This window comes from Phallusia mammillata, chromosome 2 (assembly GCF_965637545.1).
Source record: "Phallusia mammillata chromosome 2, kaPhaMamm4.hap1.1, whole genome shotgun sequence".
In the NCBI taxonomy this organism is placed as follows: Eukaryota; Metazoa; Chordata; class Ascidiacea; order Phlebobranchia; family Ascidiidae; genus Phallusia; species Phallusia mammillata.
The window spans coordinates 2,649,962-2,670,430 of record NC_137253.1 but is presented as its reverse complement, the minus strand read 5'-3'; the positions used below and the strand labels follow the sequence as shown (position 1 = coordinate 2,670,430).

Here is a 20,469-nt window from a genome sequence, read left to right as displayed (position 1 = left end):
TATTAATTGAGAAATTTAAAACCAACTTTAAAAGTAAAGCAACAATGAAAATGAATTTTCAAACTTTCTGCATTATTTTCTTTGTGTTTGGCAAACAGTAAATTGCAAAATAGTGTGCATGTGGTTGTATCCCTTCAGCATCCCTGGAGAACAAATGTTCTTATTTGCAAAATGAAAGACATTATTTTATCTTAAACAGGTTTTTGGTTCTGCTGTGTTTTATACTGTAATTTAAATTTGTGCATGACGTTTTTAACAACTATGTACTGCATCTTAATTTGTTGCAAAATAAAATTAATGCAACAGTTCTTTATGTAACATTGCCATACAAGTTAAAAGTAACCAGTAAAAAGCTCACACAAGCTATAACAAATATTAACATTTTATGCAGCCAAAATGCAAAAAATGTTGTGTGCAATTTTACTGGATAAACTCCACATTGGGTATATGATTAGAAATTTGTATTGTGGCTAAGAACCAACATTGGTGCCCAGTGCCGGATTAACCATTAGGCAAAGTAGGATCGTGCCTATACAGGCTAGTCAAAAATCCAGGCCACTTTACAATCATTAGAAATTTAGTCATGTTTTCAAAATAATTATTTTGTGTATTGAAAGTGATCTACTCGGTAAGATTGACCTCCAAAAACTAGTTAACGCGTTTTCAATCGCAAAAACGCGCAAAGTTGTAATTTAGTTAGGCATATGACCAAGTTTTTGCACGGTACCCTGAGTTATAGTTGCAACGACGATCTTTGTGACAATGATGTGGCAAAACTGATAATTCTAATTTATTAGTTGGCAACCCTGATTTTCGGGCCACATATAAAAAGTGCCTACAGGCCAGCAGACCCTTAATCCGGTACTCTTGGTGCCAATTAAAATAATTTTTTGTGTAATGTCAAACACTTAAAAGCCTAATTAATTATTTAACTTTAAAGTCCGACAGCGACTATCTTTTTCATTTATCCTTGTTTTACATCTATATACTAATATTTTCTTTAAAAAAATCACTAAAAATATTGAAACATATAGCAAAAAATGTTTATACCGCATCATTTACCCTGTGCAACAAGTAGCAAATAGCTTAAACAAGTAGTGCGGGAGTGTGGTTATGACGTCATAAGCGCGTTCCATTTTGATTGTTATTTTTGTAACTCAGGACCTGCCGCTTTACATTAAGTGCTTACCGTTATGCATCAGGGGTATCACGTGATCATGATTACACCCAGGCTAGCCCCTGAAACAAAAAATGTGTTTGTTGGTCATGGATTGAAATGTGTTTTCAGGAACTGTCAATCCACAAACGAAGCTACAACTGACCTTAATAAGATATCAAAATCCAGTAAGGTAAGATTTTCGGTCTGATTGGGTAATTGTGTTGTGATGTCACAAGTATTTACTGTATGATTGTGACGTCATACTTTAAGTGCAAACAAATATTAAAAGCTCACTTTTTTCTGTGTGCGTTATTTTTCTGGTCACAGTGACCTTGTTTAAAATATATTTTTTAAACAGAGTTATATTGAAGATGATCTAAACTAGAGGAATATAAAATCTGTGGTTACAGCTAGTGATGTACCGAACCAGCCTAAAAAGGGTGACACTAAAACGCTGAATGGGCGGGACGTCGCGGAAACCGCTAAATATCGGGTTAATTGCTGACGGTTAGTGCTATTAGGGTTGGGTTGAGCTTGAGGTTTTATAATAGTATATGAATCAAAAAATGTCCCTGCCTAAAACTTATTCAACTATTTCCTGACATTAGGCAAAAATGCTATGGCGGGACATTGCGAGAGATGGCGGGACGTTTCAGGCGCGAAATGTAGTGTCCGGCGGAATTTTTTTTTTTAATGATTTTCTATTATAAAACCTTATCCCAACCTTAATAGCTCTAACCGTCTGCAATTGAACCCGATATTTAACGGTTTTCAGGACGTCCCGCCATCTCCCGCGACGTCCCGCCCGTCCCGCCCATTCAGCGTTTTAGTGTCACCCCCTAAAAAGGTTCGGGCCGAAACCGAATATTCGGCCTCAAGGTCAAATAATTTCCTTTCTTATTGAGGTTTTTCAACTGAACCTTGTGTTGTTAATGCTAGTGAACTCAATTTTGACAAACTAAAATCACTTTCACAATGAGTAAGGTTTACTAAACAGCTATTTACTAAACATCGACAAAAAACAAATTGAAACACAAGGAATGATCTCAAGCAAATATCAATATGATAAGGTATCCCCACACATGTACACCTCCAAGCACTAAAGAAAATACCTTTCCATTTAAGACAAGCATATTGATGCATTTAAGAAATGTATTTTTTAGCATTAAAGGTTTGCGACCCTTGATTGGTTCAATTACTTGTGTTTGTATAATAAAATGTTAAAAACTCACTTGCACTCATTTCTAACCATGTTTATAGAAATTGTTTTTTTGCTCGCAAGATATTTATCCTTTTACTTTCTTGTTCTCCTAGTAGGATAAATCCTAAATTTACTTTTTCAGGATCCATGGTTGAGATTGATGACAAATGTGATTATATCCGAGCATCTAATAATCAACATAGAGTTGCAGTTTACTTGTGGAAATTCGTTGGTTTGTGAAAATGCACAGATTGTTGTGTTTGGTCCGATGCAACTTATAAAGGTGTGTTGTTTCTTGATATTAACTAAAAATTATCTTAATCCTGAACGGCAGTCCTAATGGCAAAGTTAAAAATACATAATAAGTTTTGAAAACTAATATAAATACACTTGCAACCCAGTTCATTTGGAGAATACATTTTTATTTTTACCCCCAAGCCTCATCACTTCAACAAATGCTTTTTTGAGTTTTTAATTATTAAAAAAAAATTGTCAAACCTGCAACTTTCTTACCAAAAATTCTTTGTTTTTTTAGATTTTACCTGGAAAATGATGTTCTGTGAAATATCTCCTGAAATTTTTGAATTCTTATCAATTTTTTGAAAAGTAAGTTTTATTTTTACATTTGTACCAAAAAATCGTCACTAAAATACAGCAATTGTGCACAAAGATGAGAAAACGAAACAGTAATTTTATTTACAGTAAAAAAGTAAACTTCTTTCACAATAATTCTGTTACTGACAAAACTTTCGTTGTTTTGCAACAAACTTAATCACTTGATCAACTTCGCTTTGCATATTTGCAAACCCCTTTCACTTATTGCAATCTCGTCTCCTCGTTGTTTCTCAGTTAAATCCTCCGCTGTTTTGTAAACTTCGATTGCTTTTGTGTAACATTCGATTGCTTGTTTGAATCGTGAAGTTTCACCGTAAACACCACCAAGATTGTTCAACAAGCCACCGTAGATCTGATACTTTGAACTTTCATTCCCGAACTTTGTTTCCATAAGTTCAAGTCCAAGTTTTATTGTTGTTTCGCTCGATTTCAAATCCCCTATGAGACGTTGACACACTTCAATGTGACCCAAACACCAAACCTCCCATTCACATCGAATTTCTTCGTTTATTTGAAGGTCGCGGATTTGCTGAATCATGTCACGCATCAGTGGGATCACATGATCGCGCACGATTTCTATGTTTCTCGACTTCGAAGATGAATCAGAATTTTTCATCAAAAGTTTGATTGTGCTTTGAATTCTCATCGCACACAGAGCTACACTTTTCGCTACAGCGGAGTCGGGATTTTTCTTCAGATAGAAATCTGCGGCAATGCTAAAAAACAAAATGGCTTCCAAATATTTTCCGTCATCTCTAAATTTCGTGGCTTTTTCTTCCAGGTTTTTTGCAGTGACCCCTGGTTGACCTGTGATTGACCTTGAGAGTTGTTGTTTTGTCATTTTTGCTTCGTCATACTTTTTTGTATTTAATGAATCAACGTAATTTTGAATGTGTTGATTGAATTCGTCAGTTTGATCTGCAGGAAAATAAAAAATGATGTTTTTCAAGTTTCATGAAATAAAAAATAAATAAAACCAAATAATTAAATTTTGACACTGGTTCATGTAAAGCAATACTTTTTTGGAGATAAATATGTGTTTGTTAATGTTAAATGCCTATTTTGGTTTATTAATTATTTTTTGATATATTACCGATAAAGACGACCACGTGTTAAAATTAGAATCTAAAAGTACTCTGATGTTAGTCTATATGACGTAATTACCAGTTTGTGACGACATAATTGTGCTATTTCTACAGTTGCTCGTTTGTTTATTTTGCATGGAGGATTTTTTTCTCCAACCTGGTAACTGATTTTAAACAAAATTATTTTTCCCAGTAAAATAAATTTGTCATTTTTTCTCACCAGAGCCACGCGCCATTTCTATTGACATTTTTGTTACCTTTTTAAATCAAAACAAAATTTTGTTTTTTTAATAACATGCAAACGATAGGGGAAAATATAGATAATAATCAATAAAATAAACTATATTTCCCAATCCTGATTTCTTAACGTGGTGTCAGTTTAAAACACATTTCTGAACGAAACGACCTAGATACTTATAGGAAAATAATGCAATATAGGCAAAATGGGTTGTTTAATTAAAAGTTTTTTTTTTAGATCACATAAAACACAAACTTTCAATTGAGGTTGGTATGTCACGTATCTTCTCTACTATCTCAACAGCATGATTATAATGAGCGCTCACGCACACTGTTATTTTTTATTTTTTTTCTTATACACCGTCACCTTTGATTACATAGTTTTCTTTTATTATAGAGTTAGATTTTTGAATCAAACCTAATTTGTCTTACTTGTTTTTGAAGGTTTGTTACTTTGCTTTCACTGTTGTGTTTCTTTTGATTTACCAGCATTGTTACGTATTAATATTGAGTTTTATAAATTTGTGCTGATTTTTTGTAATTTCCACTAGTCAAATGTTTGGCCGTTGTTTTTCTGCTGTTTGTTGGGGCGATGGATAGGGGAAACCGTTAAATGGGTTCTTTGGGGAGAGATGACAGCAGCCTACCCGTGGTCCCTCATGTTATGGCATTTAGTCCTCTGCGCAAAGACGACCTCTGATGCCGAACAGATGCTGTCATAAGGACTACCGCTCTAATTCTAGGAGAAAACATCCACAAAATAGCCAGGCGTCAAACCAAGGATAACCTCTACGGGGAAGCCCTTGTAGTAATAGTGGGTTCAACATCATGCAGTTGAATGTGAAAGGATCCATTTCATGCAAGCTTAACGTCATCGAACAGCAATAACAACAACGGCTCGATAATCCTACTTCAGGAAACACATCGGACAACATCGGACAAGCTAACACTTCCAAATTTTGTGTTGGCGGGATTTATTCCTAGCAGAACACGCCGTCCCGCCCAACATCATCGGAGATCAAATGGCTTCCACCAACGTCTGCAGTAATCACATCGTAAACGTGTACAAGCCGCTATCCACGCAAACAGCCAGTTGACTTCAACAGTCAGTACACGACACGGGGGCAACTCGGCCAGCAACGCTGGTGTCATCCTACTTTATCATCCTAAGGTTGGCTGCAGTTTCCACTCTGCCCGTTGGAATACTGGAACTAATTCGGACCTAGCCACTCCCAAAGCAACGCGTAATGCCAAAATTTCCCTCTTTTAACACCGAAAGATCACTGCAGGCAAACACGTAAAATCAACCACGAGCAGCATCGTGTGCGACTGCCTTTATAGTGCCCCCCTTGGTACCGAGACGGACGCAGCTGCCAGATTGTTGCTATCCTATCTTAACGAACTACGTCGACATTGCTGGGCCGAAGCGGTGGAGTCCATTGACTTTACACATTCCAGTCGAAAGTGCATGAAGCATACAAGTAGACTCACTGGCAGCTCGACGACTCCTCCGTCAAAGTGTCCAATTGCCGAAAACGTCATCGCTTCACAATTTGTCAGGGACGGAACCTTTACGGCATTAATTCGCGAATCATCATGGCACGTGGCCAAGGAAGTTTCAGCCTTTCAAAAGGCCAATAGACCGGACGCCAACCTCTCTTGGGACTACCATGGCAGAACTGTATGCGGTCCTTCAACATCTGAAGCTTGGTAAAGCATCGGGCCTAGATCACCTTTGCCCAGAGATTTTGCTTCATACCGGGAGACCGAGCTGAAATCAGGGTTGTGTAATTTCCTGCGTGCGTCAACTTAAGATTACAAAAATTAAAGGAAAGCGATAGTAATTGCAACCCCAAGTTCAAACAAAACTCTCGATGCAGCAAAGATCCATCGCTTCCATTTCTCTGCTCTGCATCACATTTAAAGTTTATGAGCGCTTGATCCACCCGTGTCGAGCCAGTCAACGATCAACAACTTCCCCAGGAGCAGACTGGTTTCAGACGCGGAAGATCAACTGTGGACCAAGCCACTCTACTCACACAAGATCTGGAGGAAAGCTTCGAAGCGAAAATGAGGCTGCTGCTGTTTTCCTAGACAGCTGCCTACGACACAGTCTGGCACCGCGGCCTTAACTGCAAACTGCTCCGCATGTTGCCGACAAGCACATAGTCAATATGATCATGGAGCTTGTCCACATCCTCAGCTTTGTGCTCAAGACCAGTAACGGTAAGTCAAGAAGGTTACGCCACCTCAAGAACGGCATACCTTATAGATTTGTTTTGGCTCAGATAGCCGAACAAATAATGTCACTATACCGTGTGGAAAGTGCGGACTGGCGGTCTTTGGATGACAAGTCAGTCCGCTAGCCATGACGACACCCCTGCATCTGGAATATTTTCAATCGGCCAAAAACAAGCCCTAATCCACGATTTCATCTAATGCAAATATTTGCTTTTCCAAATCAAGATAATTTTATTTCTAAAGTAAATAGTAACTTACTCCAAGAGATTTTGTGGCAAACTGCTACCTTACCATGCGAAATACAAACATTGGCTTTCCAGCGAACTGGCAGGGGACCCCTACGTCATTTAAATCGCATTGCCTTCTTTGCGACAAGAACGCTTTTGCTCCTCCTGGTATGTAAAACTATATACTTTTTGGTTTTAAAAGTGCGGTCTACAATACTAACGTTTTTATTTTGTCTACGATAGAAATAATATGATTCAATCACAATTTTAATTTCGCTTCTATTAGAAACGAATGATTGTTGAATACGAATTGTTTACGAACAAAAAGTGGCATTGGTCAACAATAACTGAAGATTTAATGCAATGCTATCAGCTTAACTATACATTGTAACGGTTCAATGCATCTGATACCTTTTTCTTCCCCTTGTTGGATAAAAGTTTGTTCTGTCTCATGTGCGCCCTCTGTTGGTTCGGTTGATTGTTCCTCAGTGTTTGATATGGGGGTCACTAAAATATGTGGTTTTACAAATAAACTTTAATTTAACCTACAGTCTTGTTTAGTTTTCCTAGTAATATGACAAAACACAAAAATATTTCGTACAAACTGTGCAGTTACCGAATATAATTGTGTCAGTAACCGCACGACAAATATTGACTTTCAAACGAACCGGCAGCGGAAGCCTGCGGGTTGATTCTTATTGACTGCTTAATAACGACTTGAATTTGTTTCTTACAAAATGATAAGCAGTTTAGTAATGTGCAATATAACATAAAATCTGCGCCAAACATTTGAAGTATAACTTCCACCTTTGGGCTGAACAGTTACAATTCGCCGTATTATCATTTTAGAACTAGCTGAAGTTTGAGTATAGAAAACGAAAACGCTTAAATTCCAATATACGATCTCCAATCAGTTTGGAATTGTATTTCCACGTGTGGAAATGTGATTGGTTTACCTGCAGGTTGTTGTGGTGGTGTGCTGTTAAAACGTGCGATGAACTTTCTTACCGTGGTAAAGAGTCCCTCGGCACTAGGTCTGATGGGATCTAAACAAAATTGATATTTTACATGCATTTTTAAACAAATGTCGTTTAAAAAAGGTGAAAATTTTTTAACAATGTAATTTTCAGCATTGGTAAACGATTAATACAAGTTTGAACCAGTCAATGCATTTTATACCAAGTTGCTGCGATCTGCTGCTGGTGGAAATTTCTCCTTGTTGGGAAAAATACTGTGCATGCTCTTGTGCGCCCTCTGTTGGTTCGGCTGATTGTTCCTCGATGTCACCTGATATGGATGGCACTAAAATATTTTTGTTTACTGCTAGACACATTTGTTCTGTACTGTTTTGTTTTCTGAAGGGAAATTTTACCGATACACAGTAAGAAATTTGCAAACAAAGTGTCCTGTTACCGATTGATTTTGTTTGAGGTGTACAAATATTGACATTCCACCAAACTAATGTACGTAAGACTCCAGATATTAAACCGCTGCAAGTACAGTTAAGCATTGGCTGCATACAAAACAGCGAAAATACTTCCTACCTGGTTGTTGCTGTCTGTTAGAGGTGGGGATCTGTCCTTGTTGAGACCAAGGATACTCTTGTGCGCCCTCTGTTGGTTCGGTTGACCGTCCTTCGTTGCCACCTGATATTTTTTCAGTGGGCGGCACTGAAAATAAAATTAAAATTCTTTAACTACCGTTTAAACTTCTGTATGTGGTGGAATAGTAAGAGTTTTCATAAAAAGCAGACCGCAACAAAACAATCGGCAAACTGGATTAGCATAACCACAAGTTCCTACGAATCAAAGTATATTATCTGTTTGTTAACTTACAGTAAAAGCTTCCGGATCGGGGTGAAAAATAATGAAGTGGGACGCGTCGACTTTCGCTATCTTGCGGTTGCTCGTCCAAACCCATTTGAGTCAAAGTTTTTACAACTTGAGAAAGTACCTTGGTGGTGTTTTGTTTGTTTAAGTGTTTTTTTAATTCTTCTTTTATCTCAGTCATAGTGGGACGTTTTGTGGGATCTTGATCCCAGCATCGCTTCATGAGTAGTTGGAGTTGCTTTGCGATTTCTCTGTCTTCACCGACCAAAGTTTGCATCCAATCGTGTATTTCTCGACAGTCTGGTCTTTTTCCGTTCTCGATTAGCTGCAAAAGCTTTTTTAGCTGTTCGCCGGTCAGATGTGGATAGGGAGATTTGCGAGCAAGAAGCCAGTAAGTTAACACGCCGAAAGCATATACGTCATGCTGCTTCCTCGGTTTCATAATGGGGTCCTTCAGTTTTTCAGGAGCAGTGTAGTAGGGAGTGTATTGCGGCCTTTCCTTCTTGGTTCGTGCCAAAGGATTCACATTTGCCGAAGTACTGTGGGTTGCCAGTTCGGAGGCCCCGAAATCGATAATTTTGCAATGGAGCTCTTCAGTAAACATGACATTTTCAGGTTTTAAGTCCTGATGGATTAAACGTTTGTCGGGTAAATTGTGACAGAAAGCCATTGCTGATGCTAGTTCGTATAAAATACGAACGCGCAAAGCAAGGCCGAGTTCTTTTGACGTATCCTGAAGTAGCTCTTTGAGATTCCCGCCTTTGTAATATTCCATTACAATTCCTATTGCAAAAGTCCATTTGACATAGCCAAAAACCCGAACAACATTTTCATGATCTGCTTTCTGCAAGTGCTCCATCTCTTCTTTGATTCTAGGGAAATGAGTTTTTTTAATCAGCTGTATTGTGTAAGTGACCACATGCAAAGTCCGGCACGGACCGGTGGGTTGGTATGTCTTCTTAATTAACGAAATAACAACGAGTACAATTTATCAAACATCACACAGACCCGATACGTCGTTTTTGTAATCTTCGGTTATTCGCAAAGACTAACAATGTCGCCTTTCACAACACACATCAATCCACACTGCGCCAGCAAGTAGACACAAAATTCAAAATTAGAAAGAGTTTTTAAAATGATCATTTTTAAAAGTTATTTGCGCTTCGTCACAAAATTCCTCTACAAAAGTTGAAGCACCAACCCATCATTGAAAAGTACATCCCTACCATGTTTGCATTATTTCTGCGCCACCGAAAATGACAAATCTCATAACTTACGTTTTTTCAAGCCGCGCCTTTTCCTGCTTTCCACCAGATACCTCAAATATTTTTATGGCAACTTCTTGCTTTAACCCATTATGATATCCAAATAGAACATCGCCGAAACCTCCTGAACCGGCCACAAAGTCATCAAGGTTACATGTGATGTCACCACAGTCCAATTCTCGAAACTGTTTCAGAAACAAAGATATTTACTTGTGAAACTGTTTTTATGAATTAAAGGCATTTGCACATTTACATGTTTCGAAAACATAAACTTAAATAGGCAACAGTTTTTTTAAAAAAACACTAATGCAACGTTTAAAAAAATTCTGCATGCCTTTAAGCTTGTACTTTTAGTTTTACTTACTTCGTTTTTCGAAGCCATTGTAAATCAATTGAAGTTTTTTTGCACAAAATCCTGCTTGACAAACTGTTCCGTTCCTGTTATGAAACAAACTGGATGCTATCAGCTAAAGTTGGACAAATGTTTACTTTCACCTGCAAACTGGTAGCGGGTACTTGCGGCTTAATTATTATTAACTAGTTTCAAACAATTCTTTACAGGTTAAATTATTTTTGTTTTTCACGAGCACTGCGTCATGTTTATACGAAATGTTCAAAGTTATTCAATGAATCTTGAAATGCCACCACAACAAATACAAGTATCCAAGTTTAAAGTTTGTGAAATAACAAGTCGTCGTTTTATGGGGCATCATGAATTACAAACTATGTGAATTGTAAACTGCGTCTTTGCAAACAAAAAGCACACTAACAAAACGGATACCTTCGGCTTTCGCGTTGAACAATAACGAATGAAAGAAAGCTTCCGCTTTTCTGCTAATGCCTTTCGTCTTGTGCATAATGACACGACAAAGGGCAATTTTTAGTTTTCGGCCTGTCGCCTGATAGTCGAAAAATATAAAAAAAGCTAAGAAGGATTGTATGAACTTTTTACTTTATTTCATTTTATTGCTACATGTTACTGACGTGAAAGAAAGAAAATCCACGCATGGATTGTTATTTGCAGGTAACAAGATAATTTTAACCGTAACATATTTGTTGCGCAACGCTAATTAAACAATTCGGTCCGCGAGTCCAATACTTGTTCGAGTTGCTCAGACGGTCGCGTTGGAAGTGACGTCATCAGTTGATGTTCGACGGCCAAACTCTTAGCACAAAGCTAACTTGAGCCGCAAAGTATGGTAAACACAATGACTAACTAGAAAGGTGGGTTTCCTCTACATTGCAAACATGTATATTCCACTTCTTATTAAATCGATTTTGCACATGAACTATTTGCTATTTTTATAATCGATAGGCATGTATGTTACTTGAATATGTGTTTAGATCCTTATCTTTATTCGTAACTGACAATTTAAGCAACCACTGCGTAAGGAAATAGAACTTGATGTCTGCTGAAAAAAGTGAAGAAGGTTTTCCAAAGCGTTTAGCCAACGGGACTTTTCCTAATTAGTATTTAAGTAATATAAAAGAACGATAAATATAACAAATCACTAGACAGTGTTGCACAGGCGATTTGGTGCGGTAAATTATTCGACATTTCCTTCATACACAATATTATGATAGGTGCACTGAATTAAAAACCAAAAATTCATGATAAATTGGGTTTTATATCACAATATTTATATTGGTAAATAACATATCTAACATATCACATGCAATTGAATAATTTATCTTCTGATCGACCATTGTGGACAGCAAAAGAAAAACAGGGTGTAAAAATTAAACTTTAACAAACACAAACATTGAACATTTGGTCGAACCACCAACAGGAAATGTTGCAGATACGAAAAGCGTTAGCGCCAACCTTTCGATTCTGCTGCAAACTGATTTTATTGGTCATGGAAGCAGAGCCACCGGCATTAGCGGCTTTGATCCACGTTTGAGGCACAATTGGGAGTAGTGTAAGCATAGGGCGTATCAAAATGTGACTGGTGTTGAAAGGAATCCCAGACGAGCATTACTGTAGCAAGCAACAATTGTTAAACACCGCTATAAAGCAACGGACCTTGTCGATACCATCAGACAAATATTATGTGAGAACAAACAGTTTGTGTACTCATGTGCTGTCACGTGAGCAGTCGGCAAGGTGGTTCATAAGTATTTTGTTCAAGTGGTAAAATTTCCCATTTTTGTCATTTTTTCTGCAAAAGCTCCGCAGCAATTAATAACAGATCATTCTACCACAGAATAACAACCAACAAATTTTCATTGATCGAATCGCTTTATTCATCTAATTTGCATTTCTTATCTCAGCAGTCCAATTTAATCGTTCACAAACCAGTTTTTGAGGGTTGTTTTGAAGCTTGGCGTTAGTAAACTTTGTTAAATGTTAAAATAAACTTGTTAAATCATAAAATAAAAATCCGCTTGGTTTTTTATGCTTGTTGGTTAAAATGCCGAAGTTGTCATTTTTGCTTGGAACAGCCGCAACTCTATGGAGCGACCTGTTTTGCAGTCAGACTCCGCAACTGACATGTATAAAATACGACCTAAAATAACATGTTATGTGTTTCCAAGCTTATTTTAGAGTAAGTCACGTTCCTTTATCAGGCTCTGCCACGTAATGTATCGCAAGCATATGAAGCCGCGTTTCTGATATCGTAGGGCGTGTAAGTCGAAAACAAAAGTTTACCGGCCAAATTTAATTTATACTGAGCTAAAGGTCAAAACGTCACTTAGCAAACAATAAAGCTGGTGGGTTGGGGGTAGAACGCCACTAAAGCGTGACGGGTAACTCACGTAGGGGCTTAAGTATCGTCTCACAACGATTAAAACGCGGCTGTTCACATGGCGCAAGTGTTTGTATCAGTCTAAGTGATTCTGATGTTAGTGTTTGCTATGTGCTGGCTGCTGCAAACACAACTCAAAAGCTCGTGGCAATCGGTGATTTTTATACTCTAACCTTAATTATTCGTTCTACGGATTGTTCACATGGCGTATATTGGTAATATTTGTGATTGTAATTTGTTAGCTACAGCAACTACATTTTATTTCCATGCAAAATACCAATGAGTAGAAAAAACTAAACGTTGCCATATTTTCTTGGTTGTATTTTGTTTACAGGTACATTAGCAAGGCAAACGAAGTATAATATATATATATCATAGGTAATTTGGCACGAAAACCACTTCACACAGCTGCAAAAATCAACCAGTTGCGGAAGGAAACAAAGGTGTTTCGTGCATTTTTTGTGTGTTTTGAGCAAATTGGGATGATAGCTTTTCCGATACGCTGGACTGGTGCTTGTGCAATTTGGGCTTACACTTGGCCTATTTTGTACGAGCGGTATCCGATGTGAGCAAAAGTCATGAGATTAGATTTGCTGGATTCACTACAAATACTTCACCAAACTTTTTCTGGGATATAACCAACTTCTGGGTTTTCTCGTCCCAGTAAAAATACTAAACCTTCTGCTTGGTTGATGTTATTGTTTGGAAAGGGAAGTCTATTGTGTATGTAAAACTAATGAACAAATCTAACCAAAGCACCAAGCAATGCGAAAAATACAAAATCGGCCACTACACTCTTTACTTTCGTCCAACTTCGTGACTTTACCCGTTCCCTCATGGGATGTTTTCATAATGCACTGAAAAGTTGCAAAATAGTAAAATAATTAAAAATGTTTTTGCAGAACTACAAAATAATGAAAACGCAATCAGAAATGCTCAGGGTGTTACTTGTGTTGAGACTTGAGTGGTAATTAAATTTCCACTGTTGCAAGTTTGCATTTGGCAGCCTCAAGTCATCGTATTTGTTGAACGGGTAATTCTTTAATCATACAATTGTGATGTCACAAATGTACACTGTGTGAAACTGTGAATGTGATGTCATACTTAATGTGCATACAAACCAGAAGCGATTTTCTGAAAATCACAGGCAGTTTTCAGCTATCAAACTCATTTATTTCTTGTTTTAGAGCTCTTTATCTCTTTGGTTTGTAGTTTGTACTTTCTACTTTGTTCAGTTTTTTGTTTAGTCTGGTTTTACTTGTGTTGTGTTACCCCCTGAATGGTTAAAATTGTAAACTGTTTATTTTCAGAATGTTACAATATGGTGAAATGCAAATATGTTTTTTAAGTGTGCTAGCTGCTAGGGCTTTGATTATAATCAATAATTATTTGATCTGTTATGCACCTAACAAAACCAAACTGCTATTTTTTATACTTTTTAAGTTTCTGAGCGAACAAGGTAGATTCTAAGATTGGAATTGTCCACTTATTGTTATATTTTTTTCCTAAATTCCTCTTTCTTTTGGCTGAGGTATGTTCTTCAACAGTTATATTATTCTGATAATATATGTTATTTTGCCTTATCTTTTCCAAATGACACTTTTTTAATGGTTTAACTTTTTGGGGGCTTTCTGCATTTAATTTTGGACCATTGTGGGTTGAATATGAGTTTGTGTACTTAATGTAATATTTCTTAAACAGCACCAACAATATTACCACTCAGTGATGTAACAATCCAGAGCATTGATAGCATGACAATACCCCACTCACTAAAGAGCAGAAAAAGCATGAATTGGCCAAACGAGTTATGATTGGTGGGAACAAGATTCAAAATGACCCTTTTGGATACAAATTTATGGATGAAATCTTTACTGTTAACAGAAGTAGGTCAGTGTATTTTTTTGCATTGATTCTTGTGTTAATTTGTAATAGTTCATTCAAAACTGTTGACTTTCAGTACCAGGTTATGGAGCTTGGCTGCTAACTTCTCAAAAAGGTTTGACTGCTGATGACCAGAGTGGAAATGCTGTTGTGATAATAATCACTGATTTGCTAGATTGATTCGGACACTAAATGGTCATCATGCCTGTTTACAGGTTGGTATTCCATTTTTTTGACTTGTGCAAAGGTACAAATTACAAGCAGTATTCACTCAACACTTCAAATGCTAAAACTATGTTTTGTTTGATAGATGCTGCAGATCGTGTTTTGTCGATCGAGGCAGTTTGTGTTTACATTGAAACTTTGTTAAGCATGCACAGTTAGTTGTTATGACATTGATTTGTGGCACCGAAGATTAACAATACATTTTTGTCCACCCCTTATTAATTTATTATGTTTGTGTACATTAAATCTGTAAGGATTCATTCTTACTTTTATTTAATTGTTTGTATCTTTTTTACTTAATCCCTTTTCAGTTTTAACTCTCATTAAGTGCATGGAATTACATAAATGGTTTACTAGGTGGAGCTTTAAATGTGTCTTAACAACTTACATTATGACGCCATTTTCCTTACAGTCCTACCTTTCTATGCAACTACCAACTAGTGAGAAGAATCACTGTAGCGAGATGACATTTGCTGCTCACTGAGGAATGTGATGAATTCATGAAGGGCAGATTTTGCTGCCAAACCAACGGGAAAATCCCGCCCGATATTAAAACGTAAGCCAACAGCGCCCACTGGCGGATTCGTTACCGCGCATTGACTTGTCACTGATTCCGGCAAATACCACAGGCTAATAGGTTCATACAAGTCACAAGCACAACCCACAAAGATACGCAACATTGGGCGATTGGAAAGTGTGGTAAACGTCGGACAGATCAAAGGTGTGTATTACACAATAACAAGAAAAATTGTTTGTTTTTCGCCACTATTAAACCTGATAACCCAGAGGTGTCTAACTCGTATACGCCGCCGTGCCAACTTTTGCTGTTACAACTTTATCCTTTTGCTGTTATTACTTTATCCTTTGCGAAGGTTTTGTGTTAAAATCACTGTAGTTAACGATCCCTATGGAGTATTTCCGAGTAATTGCCACAGAAGCTAAATGTACATAAAATGGAGCTTAAATTAAATATTGAAACTTAAAATACTCCATGCAAAGTAATGCCGCAACAACATATTGGATTGCTTTCACCTAGTTTCGCAGAATTATCGACATTTGTTGCAACACACATGAAATTAACAAATCATGGTTGTCCATTTGCCTATATTGTTACCTGTAACTGATTAAAGAAGCGTTATTCCATAGAAGTGGCTCTTTTATATTTCGCACCTTTTCAAACTTGTCGCGCCATCTGACTTCAAATAAGACGGCAGAAAGACCACAATTTCGGTTTTTGTAAACTATTTATATAACTTCCCCTAAAAAAGGTCAGTGGCATCTGGTTTATACCACTGCTTCTCATACTAAGATGCTTTTCATACAGAATTGAATGCGGTTTGTCGTACTTAAGGCATTTTTTTAATTGTGGCAATATTATACCTAACATTGACTGTGGATACCCCCGAGATATTGTCTTGTACGACCAACCTGAACTGTCTTAAGATACTAAGTCACAAACATTTAACGTTCATCGTAAGTTTCTCGGAGTGACTTGACTAAGTACCTAAAATCCCTCTTCTTTGGACAACTGACAGCACATCGCGCCACTAAGTGGCCTGTTGTTCCGGATGGTTTACATTAGCTTTATGGTTCATAGATACGACGCAACAATTCACAAAGTTGACATTTTGTCTTTATTGTCAAGCGGTAGGTACAAAATATCAGTCTGGCACGAGGGACGTTTCACAACGACAACCGGGGCCAGTGTTTATTCTGGTGCAAATCTGACTCCAGGACCACAAGGAAATTTCGTCAACACGACAATCAACTCAATTGTCCCTGACATTCTGTCTCACGCTGTGAGTGAGTTTGGCACGACTGCTTCATCCAGCGTGTCCATCTTCACAATAAGATGTTTGTTATTTCAGATTCGCCATTAACTAAACATTTCGTTTAAATGTTTACATGACAAAACATTTATGTTTTTATGTTAACATGACAATGAAGCGTCCGTTTATTTCAATCGCAAATAAAAGAACGACGCGTGAAACCAAACGCATCGCAAACGTGCGCACCAAACGAAAAAGGCAAAAACACGCGCAATAAGAAAAGGGCAAACGTCACGCTTCGTGAGAAATAATTAGGCGACAGGGGTCGCTACAACAAAGCCGTTACGTTTAGTCACAGGTTTCCAGGTTATTGAAGTTTTTATTTCCTAAAACAATTCACAGGCACAAACTCATGCCTAAAGTCAAGGCAGGATATGAGCTGTGAATATGTGACATGGACGAAAATTTCACCTGACAGAAGATGCGAACCAAAGGAGAAAAGTGTCTAAAGGACTTGTTTGGACTATGTCTTCGGGTTGTCTATCTCGGGTTTGTTTAAAATCATCATATTTATATTAACTACAGGACACATAGTTCTCTGCCTAAAGATACTCAAACATAGACAATTTGTTTCGCTAGGTGGTGCACCAGAGAAACAATGTGTGATTTCGTGCTTAGCGCGTTCGGCAGTGAGAAAATGTCTATCTTGTCACGCTCGCTTGGAACAGTTGGGAATTGGTTTGCGATCGTTCGCTAGATGTCAGGAGAGAGTCGTTTTGCTTGTCAACTGTTATGGCGGGACTTTTTTGCACGTAGTATACACTTTGCATTGGTACAAAGTGTAAACACGTCATGACGTTCGCAGCTCAATAATCGGCTCGTTTGCAGGTGTTGCATTTTCGCCGAACTCGAATACAATCCTTGCAATTTCACGGTGTTATAACACATCATGTAGAACATTATCTCATCAAATTGTAGTAAGACAACTACATCATAAAGTACCGAAAGAAAAAACATGTACTGGTACAAGAAACAGTTAACATTAAAACGTATTTGTCCTTTTTAGTTTTGATATTTATGGGCCCCGGTTCCGCGCACTTGCATCGCCTAATTCTCGTGGGGCCTTCTTTGAAAGAAAGAAAACTTCGAAGTAACTTGAGGGTTACAATATTCAACCCAACAAAAAATGTTCGAATTTAAAAATGTTTATTCTGTTCACGCCCCTAAAATAATTAAAAACCTTTATTGAAAAGGCACCTGAAAAACAAAAATCTAAACGTCACGGCGTACGATGACACAACAATCGAAAAATACGGTGTAACAATCACAATCGTTGAATCCCACTTCCCACAAGAGGCCATTTTAAAATCTTTTTATAAAAACGTTACATTCATTTCGCTATCACTACTGTGGAATCAATGCATCATATTTACACGCTGTGCAACACGTTTTACGGCCCGAGAAAAACAGATGATTTCCGAGTGGTTCGCGGGCCGCCAAAAACTCTTGAAGGTGAGGAACTTGATTTTGTCACCATAAGCTACAGGCCTACTCCTACAAGAAAAAATCGTAATCACAATTGTTTATACATTTCATGTGACAGTCAGTTAGCAACAATTTGTTTTAATTTTTCTGTTGTGAGAGTTGTGTTCGCTTCAGTGTACGTTTGTTAAGAGGATAAGTAGGGAAAATGTTAAAAGTGAAATATTCAGGTGTGAAGACTTTCTCTTCTAAAATCTTAACGAACCGCCTCTCGCATCGATGTTGGTTACTTGATTCGGTCCAGTTGGAGCTAAAGATAGAAATTAAAGTTGTCACATTTACACAAATTTACTAAAAATTACAAATTTAGAGAAAACAAAAACGGTTGTCAGATGGAAACAGTTTTATAATAGAATTGAATACATGGGTATTTTTCATGATGCAAACTAAACTGGATGCCCAAGACACAATTTAAGTCAGCTAAAACTCCGCAAGTTTTCAACCAAGAAATTCCGACGTTCAAAGTGTTTTACCCAAACCTATGCCTTCTAATAACCAACAGAACTTTAATGACAACAGGCAACGCGAATTTCACACATACAAAGATTTAATATCAGTAATTTTGTCTGATGTTGCTTTTTTAAGCTGTGCCATGTTTTTTGTAATGTTGACTTTTAATTGAACAAGTTGAGAGTGTTTGAAACAAGTATTATCTGTTACTCACTTAAATGACGTTTTTCCACGAAAACAGACTTGACGATATCCCGTAGATTTGGATCGTTAAAACTGATCTCCAGTTTTATCTCCTTAATCCCGTTTTTCCAGTTTTCGCCGTCTGGTCTCGTCAGGCGAAACTGCCAGGAATCTCTGATGCCCTCCAGTATAGCAATATGTTCATCAGGGTTTGCTACCGCGTTTCCAGCACTAACTTGGATTTGAACATCTTGTCTTTGGTTTCTGCATGTCATTAGTTTATTTTCAACAAAAAATATCATACATTTTTGTCTTAAGTACTAGCCTCAGCAGAATAATCTTGTCGAAAACCATGTTAAGGGGCGTCACATCTTTCGCTGACTCAATGTTGTCACAAATAATCACATGTGCCACAATTTCTGATACGATGTCTTCCACGCAAGGAGAAACTGCCAGGATGATTGCCGTCTCTTTCATCAAACCAATAAACTTCCCAACAGTGCAGATCACATCATAGCTTCATACAAGTGTTTTAATTAGTAATACAAACAAACATACATTATACTGATTAGTGTGCAATGCCATACATGCTGAAGTGCTCGGTTTGGAAGGTGAACGATCGCGTTGTTTGGTCCATTAAGCATTGTGTCAGGACCTCCCAGTCGGAGTCAGTCGTTTTGTGGCGAATCTTTATCAAAATTTTTTAAAAAAGGTGATTAAATGTTCATGACTTTAATTATTAGAATTGATGTAACAATATCTGGAAATATGTAAAAATGCCTTGCCATGACAAACATAATAGCCACCCACTAGCAAGCTTACTTACTGTTACAGCAACAGGAGATGCTTCGACATTCCTGTAACACGTGGGAAGTGTGATTTCTATAGGTTTCCTGAACTTGAAACCATCTGGTTCACATTCCAACATCGGAGTAAGTCGGCCAACCGAAGCATTTACTTTGTTTACTGGAGAAATCTTTTCAAAAAAGGAAAAAAAATGTTTGCTTTTCGTTTCAATTTGGGAGAAATGAAAAGGCAAGAATTGGACGTAAATTTAAAAAAATAGTTTAACATCTGGTAATTGTGAAATTTGCATGGCCAAAATTTAAATAGATAGATACTTAGTCATAACGTAAAATCAACGTCTTACTGAAACGAAAAACTTGGCTAGTCCTAATTAATTTTAAGTCTTGAATATCACCTGGGTTTTTGAGTTTCTGAATCCATAAAGCGAAGTGATTACAATGTTAACTTCCTCATCACAGGCACCTTCTGGAATTTTAATTTGACAACCACCGGCTGTTAACGTTCCCCCTGCTTTACCGATGTTTCGTGAATCAGTGTGAACAAAATCTCTCTGTTTGCGAAAGGTTGAAAAAAGCTTTTACCAGTGTGCATAAAGTCTTAGTTAGCACAACTGACCTTTTTTGCTTCTGCTTTACATCTGGTTAATGAGGATATCGGGATATTTTTTTCCAGATGTCGTGATATCGTTACATGAGAACGCATCTGAGTTTTCGTACTTAAGTTAAAAGTATCACCAGATTGAGACGACATCAACACATGGTGACCCTTAGAAGATTTCCTTCGCCTTAGATGTTCCTGCTTTAACAAACATTTCGTTTAAGCAACATAACTATAAGGAAAAAGATTTTCCTTATTGTGTAACAAGGGTTTGATCATAAACGTAGTAACGGGAAAGGTGTGGATTCGGTTTTTAATTTTGGTGTTTTAATTTTACTGCTATTCAAACACATGTATTGACTACAATGGTCTGTTTTACATTTGTATCCACTTTAACACTAGTTCC

At 37.4% G+C, this 20,469-nt stretch overlaps 3 protein-coding genes and 1 long non-coding RNA gene across 5 annotated transcripts; 1 reads left to right on the top strand and 3 right to left on the bottom strand.

Moving 5' to 3' along the window:
* Positions 1-2,961: 2,961 nt before the first annotated feature.
* LOC145215680 (uncharacterized) lies at positions 2,962-3,816 on the bottom strand. The gene has a single exon (XM_080084425.1). The coding sequence runs from the start codon at positions 3,814-3,816 to the stop codon at positions 3,133-3,135; it is 684 nt and encodes a 227-aa protein (XP_079940551.1). The 3' UTR covers positions 2,962-3,132.
* Positions 3,817-7,120: 3,304 nt separating this feature from the next.
* On the bottom strand, positions 7,121-11,789 carry LOC145215679 (uncharacterized). The gene is given in 9 exon segments (XM_080084424.1): positions 7,121-7,272; positions 7,722-7,811; positions 7,945-8,067; positions 8,310-8,435; positions 8,601-9,466; positions 9,872-10,044; positions 10,224-10,260; positions 10,262-10,326; positions 11,685-11,789. Coding segments are annotated over 9 exon segments (1,737 nt in total).
* Positions 11,790-13,475: 1,686 nt separating this feature from the next.
* Positions 13,476-16,700, top strand: LOC145215076 (uncharacterized). Of its 2 annotated transcripts, none has more exons than XR_013857199.1 (5): positions 13,476-14,140; positions 14,311-14,496; positions 14,567-14,705; positions 15,128-15,436; positions 16,361-16,700. It is a non-coding gene; the product is annotated as an uncharacterized LOC145215076 (long non-coding RNA). The 2 variants fall into 2 exon arrangements; XR_013857198.1 differs by having other exon boundaries at positions 13,477-14,140; positions 14,311-14,492; positions 16,361-16,698.
* Positions 16,701-16,708: 8 nt separating this feature from the next.
* On the bottom strand, positions 16,709-20,255 carry LOC145215075 (uncharacterized). Its single transcript, XM_080083724.1, has 6 exons — positions 20,082-20,255; positions 19,861-20,016; positions 19,486-19,635; positions 19,247-19,347; positions 18,691-19,176; positions 16,709-18,276 (listed from the first exon to the last, which is right to left on the bottom strand). The coding sequence occupies exons 1-5, from the start codon at positions 20,214-20,216 to the stop codon at positions 18,945-18,947; spliced, it is 774 nt and encodes a 257-aa protein (XP_079939850.1). The 5' UTR covers positions 20,217-20,255; the 3' UTR covers positions 16,709-18,276; positions 18,691-18,944.
* Positions 20,256-20,469: the final 214 nt, after the last annotated feature.

Coding starts and splice junctions, on each gene's coding strand:
- LOC145215680 (XM_080084425.1), bottom strand. CDS start 3,816: ATGACAAAACAACAACTCTCAAGGTCAATCACAGGTCAACCAGGGGTC.
- LOC145215075 (XM_080083724.1), bottom strand. CDS start 20,216: ATGTCGTCTCAATCTGGTGATACTTTTAACTTAAGTACGAAAACTCAG. Junction 20,017..20,081: donor GTAAAGCAGAAGCAAAAAAG/GTCAGTTGTGCT, acceptor TTTCGCAAACAG/AGAGATTTTGTTCACACTGA. Junction 19,348..19,485: donor CATCTCCTGTTGCTGTAACA/GTAAGTAAGCTT, acceptor ATTTTGATAAAG/ATTCGCCACAAAACGACTGA.